The sequence below is a fragment of the Anopheles funestus genome, chromosome X, assembly GCF_943734845.2.
Source record: "Anopheles funestus chromosome X, idAnoFuneDA-416_04, whole genome shotgun sequence".
In the NCBI taxonomy this organism is placed as follows: Eukaryota; Metazoa; Arthropoda; class Insecta; order Diptera; family Culicidae; genus Anopheles; species Anopheles funestus.
The window spans coordinates 14,898,263-14,910,766 of record NC_064597.1 but is presented as its reverse complement, the minus strand read 5'-3'; the positions used below and the strand labels follow the sequence as shown (position 1 = coordinate 14,910,766).

The following is a 12,504-nucleotide window of genomic DNA, read 5'->3' as shown; positions in this document are numbered from 1 at the left end:
TTTTTGGGGGACATATTTATTACATTCTCGTTACAACCGTTGCAGTGCAACGTGGAAGGCTCGGAGCTGAGACACAACAACGGTAACATTCAAACGCAAAGGTCAACCCAAGGTACCACCTACTCGCACGTCACCTTTCTTTGCGGCTTGATGTGCGGCGAGCCTTTTGCGGTCGAATCGGTACGCCGTCGCCAACGCCCATTACCCATACCAAGGGCGCAATCGCGGTTCTGCGGAGGGCCTTATTGTACTCTTTGGTTGGACCGCAACAAAATGGCAGCTCATTGCACCTACATCAGGCAGTACAGCGTAAGTCGCTCATCGAGAAAAGCTCACCCACCGGTGGTTGTGTTCACGCTCTTCACACCAAGGTCCACCGGTAGACGGCAAACCTTCTTTGTTGCGTTCCGTTCAACGTACAATTTCTTTCCTACCAATGTTTTTGCCGCAAAATGAACACAAAAGAAGACTTGTAGCTTTGTTTCGAACGTTTTTTCCTTTATTTATTTCGTTACCGTATTCGTCGTTTTTGTTACTGTTCTTTCTTTTTTTTTATATGTTAATTGATCCTTACATGTACAACTCGCAGATAAACGCTATTGGGAAGGGCGGTTTTTTTTGGGGTGGTGCGTTTTTACACACGGCTCGCACAATTTTGTTTCACCGTTTGAGCACTATTTACTGTTCCGTTCTGCGGTGTGCTTTTGTTCAATTGTTCGTTTTTATTTCTGTTCCATTTGCTCGTTCAATCTCGGATTCAATACGACACGGGCCACCCGTCACACTGATCGACAAACGCAGATCGGCTAATGCTTAATGTTGTCCTTAACGTAGAGTAAAAATAGTCTTACAGTACTTGTCTCTTAGCGAAAAGAAGAGGAGAAGGGTTGTTATTGGAAGTCATGGAAACCACGTTGGTGGTGCCGGTATCTTGAAAAGACATATCCATAGTGTTTGTGTGTGTGTAGGCGGAAATTTTGAGCAAGAGCAAGAGAAGATAATAAGTAGATCTACTGTGCAGGAGTATCACACAAAAGCGTGCGTATACTAAGATATAAAAATGGAAAGATGATATAGAAAAAGAAGGAATAAATAAGAAAACATTTAAAAGAGAGAAGAAAATAGAGCAAGCAATGAAAAGAGGAAAATAAGGAAAAGAAAGGAATAGAACACAACGTGATGCTAATGCAATACAAGGAAACAATTCGATAAATAAACAAAGCAAAAGAGAAAAAAAACATAGAAACCTTAGAATGGCTTCACGAATGCAACTACAAAGGTGTGCATGTAACGAACTATGTGTAGAACATGAAATAATAATAAAACATTAGTCAAAACACACGCACACTTGCAAAGAAGAATGAGAGAAGAAAACAAAAACACCAAAACTGAACCTCCAGCGGGTGTGGCAGTACCACGGCTGGGATACACTCTGCCGTTCAGCTCTTAGTACTCAATGTTGTGACCCCGCAGGAACGCATCAATCTGTCCGGGTGCGCCCTGTGGTGGACCCTGGGGTTGGATGAAGTAGTATTGCTGTTGCTGCTGCTGTGGCTGCGGTTGCGGCTGGAAACGGTGCATTGGTGGCCCCGTTACCTTTTTGGCCGCCTCGAGCCGATCAGCACGCAGCTGGCTTTGTTGCAGCTCGAGCTGCTGGGCGAACAGCTGCTGGCTGTTGATGAACTGCAGTTCGTTCTGCTGCTTCTGGTAGAGCTGCTGCGGGATCTGTACGGTGGGCGGTCCTACCGGTGGCCGTCCGGCAACCGACGGCGATGGCTGCGAGCGGTACAGTGGGGACTGCTGCTGTAGCTGCTCGAGTGTGACAAGCTGTCCGGCACCATGATGTTGCTGCTGCTGATGGTGCTGCGGTCCGGCAACGTACGGTTGGATGCGGTGGTTCAGCTGGAAGTCACCATCGCTCTGGGGCAGCTGTTGGTACAGTGCGGTATCGTACTGACCGGAGGCAGGATCGAAGATAAGCTGCGACTGGTAGATCGGGTTACCGGTGGCCAGCTGCGGACCGGACGGACGCCCGAATGGCGATCCGGTGGGTTTCGGTGCGGTGCTCGGTGCGGACGGTGTCGATGGGCTGGGCAGCTTGTTGTCTGCCTGGAATCGCTTAAACTCGGCCTCGAAGTCAATTGACGGTCCGCGCGTACTTGGGGAGGTTGGACGGTAGGTGGTCGGCGCAAGGGTTGGCTGGGTCGGGAGCGGTGATACACGGTACACCGGCTTGGGGGTGATGTTCACCGGCAGTACTGTCTGCGGTGGTGATGGTGCCGGATTGTGGTAGAGGGTTGGGGTCGGGTTGGGCGTAGTGCTTACAATCTGTACCCGGGGACGCTGGGTTGTGGTGACGGAGCCGGCGAATGGTCGTGCCGCCGGACGGGTAGAGGAACCACGCTGTCCAATCTGAACTTCCTCCTCACCATCGGCAGCCGATTCCTGCTGGCGACGATCCTGGTAATCGTTTTGGAACACAGTGGTCGTGGGACGTACCGGTGTCGGTGCGGGTGTCGAATGATGGCGGGCAGGTGCGGAGGTTGGCCGTGCGATGGCAACCGGACGCCGAACCGGATAGTTTTGTGGCACGTTCTCGTTCGAATCGTCCTGTCCACCCTCGGAGCGATCGTTTTCCTCCTCCTCGCTGCCGTCGGGATTGTTCGGATCGCACGGATTGCCCGACACGTACGTGAACTCACGCTTGTTACCGTCCGGATCGATGTAACCGTACTTGCCGCGCACGACACAATCCGTACCACGCGTTTCCTCCTTGAACGAACCGTCGGCTGCTTCGTAGCCGAACGTAAACGAACCGTCATCGTTCACCTTACTGTAGTTGCGGATCGTCTGTACTGGTGGTGCGCGCGATTCACTTGCGGCCGCCTTCTGGCGGGCCGCTAATGGGGCGGCCGTAGTGCTCTTGGCCGCCGGCCGCTGATACTGTGTGTCGGCACGGGGCCGTGCTGCTGCTACTGGTGCACCGTACTGACCACCGCCATAATCTTCATCCGATGAGGCTACCAACACCACATCACCGAGCCGCTCCTGAGCCCGGGCATAGTACTGCTGGGCCTGGGGACGATTGTCCTGCTGTGCATCTTCCGCACTGTCCACATACTCCGCACTGGATGGAGCCGCGAGGACACGCGGTCGGACACGCAGCTGACGGCGCGTCTGTGCTTCACCTGCAGCTGCCAACACCACAATACCCACCGCCAACGTTAACCACTGCGATAGAGAGAAGAGAGAGAGAGAGAGAGAGAGAGGAGAAAAAAAGGAAATGTAAGAATATGATTTAAAAATTTGGAATATGGGCGCCCATTAAGGGGGAACTGGTCATTAGGAACTGGTATTTGCGCGATTCGAACATAGAACTCCCCCCGAGGCACGCATACTCTTGTGCAAAAGCGCAATTAATATTCATTCCAATCTCGGACGCTCGGTTGACGGTTTTGATACGGCAAAACAACAACCGCAAACTTATTCCGACGTGTTCAAGAATAATTAGATTCACTGAAAGCGACCCCAACGTCAAGTGTGTAACGCAGGGTGGTTATTTTTTTTTTAAATAAATCTTTATTATCTCATACCCGCGAAAGTGATTGCACGAAGGGTTGATGGTCTTATTAGTTCGCACCGTGGGAGGGATGGGGGAAGGCGGTTTGCTACTAACCCTGCTTCATCACGGCGGAAAAATGCCAAAGAAAAGAAAGAAGAAAGTGCCAAGTGCAGCAGAAAACAAAAGCACAACACAGGGAAACAGGAACGAATGCTAAACGTAATTAAAATTTAACTTCCTGCTTCCAACAAAACCTACCTCCCCCACCCACCCCCATACCACCGGGTCCAAAATGACGGCAATGAGGTGGTTTGCAAGTAAAAATGGAAATTTATCGCCTTTCAGGAAGGGTTTGTACGCTGTGTTTCGGATGGTTCAAAGAAAGCCTGGGTGGGATGTTACCGAAGGGGTAAAGAGTAGCATCTTCAAGTGTAGACGAAGAAAAAAATGCAAATGCCATCCCCGGCATTACGTTCGCCACCGCTGGTTGATGGTTGGGTATTGCTGTGGCTCATAACAGCAATAATCACTTCCAAGCACACCCAATATCTGCGGGGCTATCGCTAACGCGCGGGACCCGGTAGAAAAGAAAACATCTATCCAGCGACTGGATCAAACAAACCATTGTAAAGGAAGCAAGCAAAGGGAGGAAAAAAAAAACAATAACCCTTACCATCTCGGGACCACCGTGGAAATTGCTTTTCATTAATAAATCAAACACATATGGAAGGCAGGGAGGAGGACGTAACAGGCGGCAAGGTGAACCTTTTTAGCGTATACGGAGAAAATTGGTAGCTCGCACAAAAGGGTGACTGAAGCGAATTAAACGGTTCGCTAGCAGATGGAGGTGGTACAATCGGTCCCGTGTGCTGTGCGGCTTGTGCTAATGGGCTGTTGCGACTTAATAGCAAGCGTTGCTGTTTCGGTGGCAAACTCCCCCCCCCCCCCCCCAGCCGCGGTCGGTAATGGTGGTGACGGTGGGTCGCTGCTGTCAGCGACTGCTCTAAGGCGAGGTGCAATTATGCAGCTGAGCGATCGAACTAATGGAGATGAATGCCGCATTTTGCTGGAACACTGCTGCCGTTTATATACCTTTACTCCATCGTACTCCTTGCAGATTAGTATAACCATGCGGCGGACTGCGGATGACGGAACGGAATATGGAGCAAGCAGGCAAGCGGATTGTTTCCGGATTCCTGCATCAAGAGTACTTCGAACGTCAATGACTTCCGACAATCCGGTAGAACCATTTTGCAGCGATTGTGCTTTTATTGGCTTGGCACTATCGATTGGAAATGTCAGAATAGCAGTTAAAATCCGAGACTCATTTGTGTGTTGGCTACGTCTCCAAAACGTTCGCTTTTCCGTGTCAAGACACAAAATGTAACAGAAAATCGGAAACACAAACTAAACCCGAGAAAGATGCAACGTCAGATGAAGATGCCCGTAGACTTTTAGCAGATGTGCAGAGCCTTGGATTCTTTCCCCCCCCGGGGGGGACGGAATGCGAACATTATTAACAATCCATCTTTACGAGCGCTAGCTCGAACGGTGTCCCGTAAGCAGCAATTTTTGGAAGATTTTTATGATCCATCCGCACCAAAAACCATAACCCGAGGAGGACGCATTTAAATTAGCTTCGCATACTAACAGCAAAAGGGGTCGGCGGTGAAGCATAGAGCTTCAGGGGGAAGGTGGGCGGTCTGCAGGAAGTTTTAATTGAATTTTCCATCGAAGTCGCGCGCACAGAATTTGCCCATTTTGGCATTGGTCCAGCAATGCTGCACCGGCACCATAAAGTGGTTTATGTTTCGCAAACATCACACTAGCAAACGGAGAAGAACTTAATTCTGCTCAGCAAACAAGCAAAATGGAGCAACTTCTCGCAAAAAATAGGAAACCATTTTGGACGTTTTTCGGGATGATTGGATTGCATCGATGCCTTTTTTTTAGCCTTTTCGGACCGAATCCGAAACTTGCTGCACTAGTTTCGTGTCGAGATTTATCGCTTTTCTCGCTTGCGACCGAATCCAACCAAATGTCGTGTAAATCAAGATGGCGTCCTGTTGGTCGTATGTTGGAACGATGTTCGATAATATTCAGCAAACGGCTGCTGGAACGGTAATTAAAATTGGGTTCCCTGCTTCTACTTTCCGCCCCCCCCCCCCCGGGGGTTCATGGATTCAAGGTAGTAAATCTTACCCAAAACCTTCGGTTACCGTGGTAATTTTGTGACCGAAACAATCAATTTGTGGGCCAACATTTGATGCCATTCTTCTACCAAGCACGGACACGGGCACCTTGTTTCAGGTTCTCCCCTGTGTGTTTTTTTCTCTTCTGTTTCTTCCCCGTACGGTATTCTACGCTATGCTTGCCAGTTCGAGCGACAGCACGTGCCCTCATCCTTGACATTTGCGTCAACATGGAGCATCACCGTAAGGCGACAGCGAGATGGAAAGTGCGAGTGAAAGACAAGGAGCAGAAGAGTTTAAGAATGTCCAGCTGCCCTAGATTGAAATCCGATACCTTATGTGTCCGAATAGCTGAAAATCGATCCCTTTCAGTAAAGCTAACGGGTCGTGCAGCGAACAGCGCTCTCTACCCAGCTTTGCAGCAGGTGAGAAACATGGCGTCTTTCGATTAAGTAAGACGTTCCGAACGGGCACGAACGGTGTTCCATTTCTCGCCAAACTGTGACGGTAACGCAATGTCACTACGTCTGCTCCCCTATTGTAGGCCACACGGCCTTTAAACGTCGAGAAATACCAACACACATACACATGTGCGCGAGTGTGTATACCGGCATCATACCGGATGACGTCGGGCGTTGCGGGTTCGTCGCTTGTTGCCATTTCAGATTCACTTTCAATCTCGTCATTACGGGGGATCCCGTTACCAGGCAAACAGTTCGCCCCAGTGCCAGCTGAGCGGGACGGAAGCAAAACAGGCAGATATAAAAAAAACACACACACACATACACACACATTCCACATTACCTTCTCGTTCTCGCTGTTTTGCCCTTTTTTCCCGAGCGGTTATCCGCACCGCCATCACCAGCCCTACGGGTGCTCTTAACGAGCGTGGTGCGATCAACCACACCGTCAGCTGCGGAACGCGTGTGAAGTACTTTCCTTAGCGATCTTCACGGTCAAGTCCAGAGACGAACCACAACCCGCCTGTGGTGGTTTGCGGGAATCCGAAAGGAAATCGACGGGCGCCGAGCAAAGACAAACAAAACGCAATTATTTCCCACACACCCACCGGGGGGGGGGGGGAGATTGGAGATTACTTCTTCCGTTGGCCCTCTAGGATGGGAATGAGAAAGCGTTCCAACAAACGTCTGTTTTAATTTTATCTTTCACAATCATTGGAACCATTTGCAATTTCGCTCACGTTTTGCTTGCGCTCGGTGCCACAGGATGCGGTTTTTGCGCAAAGCACGAAACATGTAGCTACGTTTGCACCACCAATGTGCACACGTAAGATTCTTCGCACATTGCAAACGTTTTCAGGGTGAACCGTTTTTTGTTTTTTTTTTTGCAAAATCGTTAAATTGCGTCCTCAAAAATCTTGGGAACCGGCCAGAAGCCGAACGCGTGCCTAAGCTTTACAAGGCCAACAAAGGCTTGGCGTTCCTCTCGTTTGCTTTGTTGCTCGCATGCGCTCACAGTGTGGTCCAATTTGTTGGGTGAGAATTTTTCACGCGTCGCAATAATACCGACGAAAATTGTTTCGTGGTTTTGTGATATTTGCGTTTTTCGTTTGGCTGCGCTAGCACAGCAGAGGATAAGTGAGGAGAGGCGCATTCGCATATCCATTTTTGTTTGCTGACCAGATGACGGTGGGCTGATGTAACCTGTTGCTAACGTTCCGTTCGCCAAAGTAGCGAAATTACTAGCAAAAGAACAATTAAGCTTTTCGTGGGACGCATGGTACACGTTTTGTGCAACTTTGCACGAAGAAAGAAAAAAACACGCATGATTGCAATACTTTTCCGCACATTCCGTCACACAAAGAACACACGGCAGGCTAAAGGTAAGGGTCATACACGGTGGTACAATAAAACCAGGCTCATGCACATTTCACACAAAATCAAAGCATCACGTCATTCGTGCTTCGCTTAGTGTGCGACTTATACGACTTATGCTGCTGCGTTCACTGTCTCGCTCCTTTTCTGTGCACACCTCTTCCATGCGCACATTCTTCCCGCGTGTTTCGCGCATGGAAGAATTGGAGAAGGACACGGGCGACGAAAAATGCGAAGCGCCTACACTTACCAGAGCGGAATTACGTAAGAGCCGCTTATTCAGCTCATGCCGGGTCACTAATCCCGTTCGCCGCAAGCCTGATTTTGCGGCCGCCTAACGGGTAACGCGGCGCACAAACGCACCTGAAAGGATGTGACACCCGCACAACAGGGAACTGAACCACCGAAAGTCGATTTCGGGACGATCCGATCACGCAATGGCGCGAATCACTCGCAAACCCATTCCACTGCCAGCAGTTTGGTAGATCCATTAGCGTTACGCTCTTTTTTTCATTTCCCTCCTTGCGAACAGGTACGTTCGATCGACCGTTTTTTAATTTTTGGTCTGCTGCATTGGATCTGCATCGCGGGCCCCGTACGCTGCTTAGCGGCTGCTTCCAAAAAAAAAACAGTTGACGCAACTTGCGGAACGCGGTGTAATTATCTCGCATTTATTTAGTCGCGTATTTACACGCGTCTGTCCGTACGTACCGTACAGGCGACAAAGTTCGTTGCACGAAAATCGTCAATTGGTTCAACCGTAAATCACCGGCCACTCCGGTACACGGTTTGATGTTTCGCGTCAAATCGGTTTCAAAAAACCTTCACTTTTCCCACACATACACACACACACACCAATGCTGCGAGTCCATCTTTGATTTAATAACATGTGCGTTTCGGGTCTGTCGGATTGTCATCTTGGCGGATGGCATGGGAAATGATGGGAACACAGCATCACTAGTCCTTCCAGCCACCCCCCCCCCCTCCCCTCCCTCCTCTAAACATGGCTCAGAAAGATGGCGTCGGCAGACTTTGCGGCTGGTTTGAAATCAACTTGTTGCACGAAGAAGCACAAGATAGACACCTACAAAAAAAATATAAACTACTCGAAAAGAAGCAATACTGCTTCGTCGTTGATGCTGCTGTTGCTGCTGGCCGATGATCCGTTCTCATCACATCATTACAACTTCCCTCGCTCCCCCTCTCTCTCCCCCCCCGCCCCCCAAACGTTCCCCTCATCAACAAAGCATAGCCGGGAGCGCACCTTACCATCTCCCATCCAGCAGCCACCACCAGCATGTTATGCTTTATGCTGCGTTATTGTGGGAAGACTGCCCCGCGGGAAAGGGGGGGGGGGGGGGTTGGTTGTGGCAAAATGTAAACATATTCTCACGGGTTCGAGCTTTTGGTTTTAGGATTTTGCTCCGTACCTCTTCCATTACAACCTTCCTTCCGTCCTTCGCCTATAAAGCGCGGTACACACACACAGTGTACCCAGCACTCTGGTAGATGTGGTGACGTACCAGACGTACCACCAGTGTGGAGTATATGGCTATCGTTCGTTCGTTTTGTCGGCTCATCTTCATCTGGCGGTGCCAAATCGTGTCACACTGCAATCGCCATCTGAACGCTGATTGCATCCGTACGTGTTTGCTGGGTCTGCAGGGTCTACATTCAATTGCACCCGAATAGATTTTCCGTTTTGTTTAGCAAGCGAAACATACAACAAAAAAACAATGTCTCACATATAGTGTTATCGCTGCAAGATGACAGGCCATTTGGGATCAACAGAAACACCGAAAGCGAAAGGGGAGGGTCATGTAAGTCGGCGCGCGGTACACGGCAAGATTCTCACGGCGCGCGCATTCTTTCCATTAGGTCGCACACGCCGTAGGCAAACCGACTGCTGTAGTCAAGATCTGAAAGGGAGCATCTTCGTACAGTCGGAAAGGTCAGCGCGTGAAGAAATGTGCGAACCAAAGCGCCGAAAAGCGCTGTGTCTTTCTTTCGCACACTGGCATATCGGACGGACGAGCGGGCCCGTTTCGCTCAGTTTGTCCTTCGAGCTAGTTTTTTTTGGGGAGAGTTCTTCTTGATCTTCTAACCCAGCTCAAGTACAGCATCGCGGAGTGCGATCGAGGAACCGATCTTGATGGCACCCGCATCTTGATCGTCCCCCTCCCCAAAGGAGCAGGATATCTGAACCGGAGCGCGTCATAATGAAGCCAATGTCCAATGATGCTTTGCCCTGCCGGTTAGCCATCCAAAAGAACGACCAAAGCTAGTGCATTCGCGAGTTTTCTGGTTCTGGTAGAAAGTGAAATGTGAAACCCTTTTTACCTCACGAGTGGTATCGTACGGTGGTAGTAAAAGTAACACAAACAAAAACATCAACCCCCCAAAGCCTCCAATCCCCTCCACCCCACCCCCGCTGACGGGGTAAGCTTGCGTCACGGCACGCAATTGTATGATGCAATTGCCTTCGATCGAATAAGGCATGACCAGCCGAATCAAAGCATAAGTTACATAAAGAAGTGCGGCAATTAACGGCGACCGAAGTGGTCGATATCACTCCGTACCAGTGCAGAAGTCCAAAAACTAGTTTACTTGTTTTGATACACGGGGCTGACAAGGGGCTGACGGGGACAGGGGGGAGCACGGTGAGGCAATAGGTGTTTGCTGTCTCTATTGCTCGCTCTTGTTATTCTTTGGTTTCGATCACATTCCCGAGCCATATGTTGGTCACAAACGCAAAACACTTGCACGAAGCTGTTTAGCAGCTGCATAACGGCTGCTGGTAGGGTGTGTTAAGATGGTAGGACGCGGTGAAGGTGTTGGCGCTGTATATGGTACCTTGAAACTGTGCCACTGTGGCAGGGAGTTGTTATTGTTGTTTTACTACCAACCCGTTCCCATTAACGGAACGATCCTGGGCAGGCGACGTAAAATATATCGTCCACGAGTGAAAGGATACGAGATCTAGTTTCGCGTCCTTGGGCGTAATCTTGCGCTTATCGTAAGAAAGTAGTTGCGAATGTTCGCATTGGAAGTTTCCTTTTAGTTTTCGTGCTTTCCCAACCCCCCCCCCCGCCTCCCCCCCCCTACTTACCGTGCCTTGCAAACGCATTGTGTAGCTGGGCGTCCTTATTTGTCCGGTGAAGCGCTGTTTAGGGGCTGATAGATGACGTCACACACAGAACGGGAATTTTGATCGGTGCGGTCGCTGACGCCGATGCTGTGGACGCTTATCGGGAGTTCAATGACTCCGGATGTTAGGTTCGGTACACCCACGGTTCGTGAGCTTTGTGTTTGTTCTTCTTTTTCGGGGGTGTAAACCCACCCTTTCACACTGACAAACGCACTTACACGCACCCTTTTGAAAATACACAAACACAAACGCGGAAAAAAACACTCTTGTACTTGCTGCTCGACAACTGTCCGCAATTCTACGCTAGTTGCTAGTCCTGAAACGGTGTTCCTTATTTCGTCGCCGACTCGTTTTCGCACTTAACGCTTACCCTCGAACACGCAATGCACACGTCGATTACGCTTACCGTAATGCACACTGTGAAAAAAAAAAGGCAGGAAAGAGAGTAACATTTGATTAGGCGGTGAGTGATGGAAAGGATTATGGAGCGGGAATAATCAACAGCCAACAGGGTGTGATGTGTGAAAACGTAAAGCTGTTTTCCCTCTATCGGAAAAGGACAAACAAGGCAGATCGTTCAGGTATGCAAATGAACTGTGCCACCATAAAGCACCGTAAATTAATACGGTATGTAATAAAATTACAATTTCAAGGGCCACGAATGTCGATTGGAAGGAAACAAAACCCCCCTGGGTGGAAGGGCACTACTTTCTAAAACCGAAAGCAATTCCCTGTCCACCGGTGCGAAGTGTAGCGTTGGGTGTGAATGTGAATTTTTTTGGATCCGCTTCGAACCGGCGCATCAATAAAAGTGAAATTTAGGAAGGGTAACGGTAACGGGTAGCCCAAAAACTAGAATCCAGCGCGACATCGGAAACCGCGTGGGGACGAGAAGAAAACTCCGGAACGAGGAGGCTCTTAAGCAGCGTTTCAATTCCGGGCACGCGTTTTCGTTGTTTGCTTTGTTTTGTTTTTCTCTTCATTTTATTAGTCTCAACCCGTTCCCCCAACGATCGTTTCCCAGCTGCCGCCTCCCCCCCGGGGGCCTACCGATGGAGCGGTACTTTTACTTTCTACTTCCAATTTCGTTCCAGTTCGATTTTCCCGGGCGCGCCAAGCCCTCCGGTCCGGCTGGGATCATTGAGCGCTTCAGAAGCTGTGGTGTGTTGATGGTGTGTGCCAACTAGAGAAAGAGATAGGGACAGCTATCTGGCGTTGGCCGGTGGCATTTTATCGTGGAGGAAGCAGGATAGTAGTACGACATTCCAACTATCGATTGAATACACATACAGGCACACACACACACACACACTCGACATACTCGTGTTCTTTGTTTTTTTTTTCTACAGAAGTTTATGGCACGATCCTGACTCTCCTAGTTTGTGTGAGTGTTTTCGTGTTCCCTAGTAAACCTCGGATTGGAAGATCCCGAGTGCACCCTTATCCGGACACTGCTAGATCTTATCGAACTGTCTGTCAGTTTGGTTCTCAAGCACATGACGACACACGATCCGGTTCAGTTCACTGTTTTGCGGGTCCAATAAAACACGGATATGAACGATCACGTTTCACACAGATTCACACCACACTTACACAGCACACCGAACGTTACAAAGGGTTTTAATGTATTCAGAGGTAAGGGAAATGGATCGTTTGCAGCTGGTACCGCGATCTTACGGTGTTTTTGTTTTGGTTAGTTTGTTTTTTTTTTTCGGTGCGTCCTAGTGTTCACTGGGGAACGTGTCTTTGCAAAATGGTATCCAGCGC

The 12,504-nt window shown here is 49.5% G+C and overlaps 1 protein-coding gene across 4 annotated transcripts; it reads right to left on the bottom strand.

Moving 5' to 3' along the window:
* Positions 1-477: 477 nt before the first annotated feature.
* On the bottom strand, positions 478-12,504 carry LOC125772021 (histone-lysine N-methyltransferase 2B-like). Of its 4 annotated transcripts, none has more exons than XM_049443306.1 (3): positions 12,415-12,504; positions 10,699-11,154; positions 478-3,231 (listed from the first exon to the last, which is right to left on the bottom strand). In XM_049443306.1, the coding sequence occupies exons 2-3, from the start codon at positions 10,714-10,716 to the stop codon at positions 1,447-1,449; spliced, it is 1,803 nt and encodes a 600-aa protein (XP_049299263.1). In that variant the 5' UTR covers positions 10,717-11,154; positions 12,415-12,504; the 3' UTR covers positions 478-1,446. The 4 variants fall into 4 exon arrangements, with proteins under 4 accessions (XP_049299263.1, XP_049299273.1, XP_049299257.1 ...); XM_049443316.1 differs by having other exon boundaries at positions 12,404-12,495; XM_049443300.1 differs by having other exon boundaries at positions 12,331-12,485.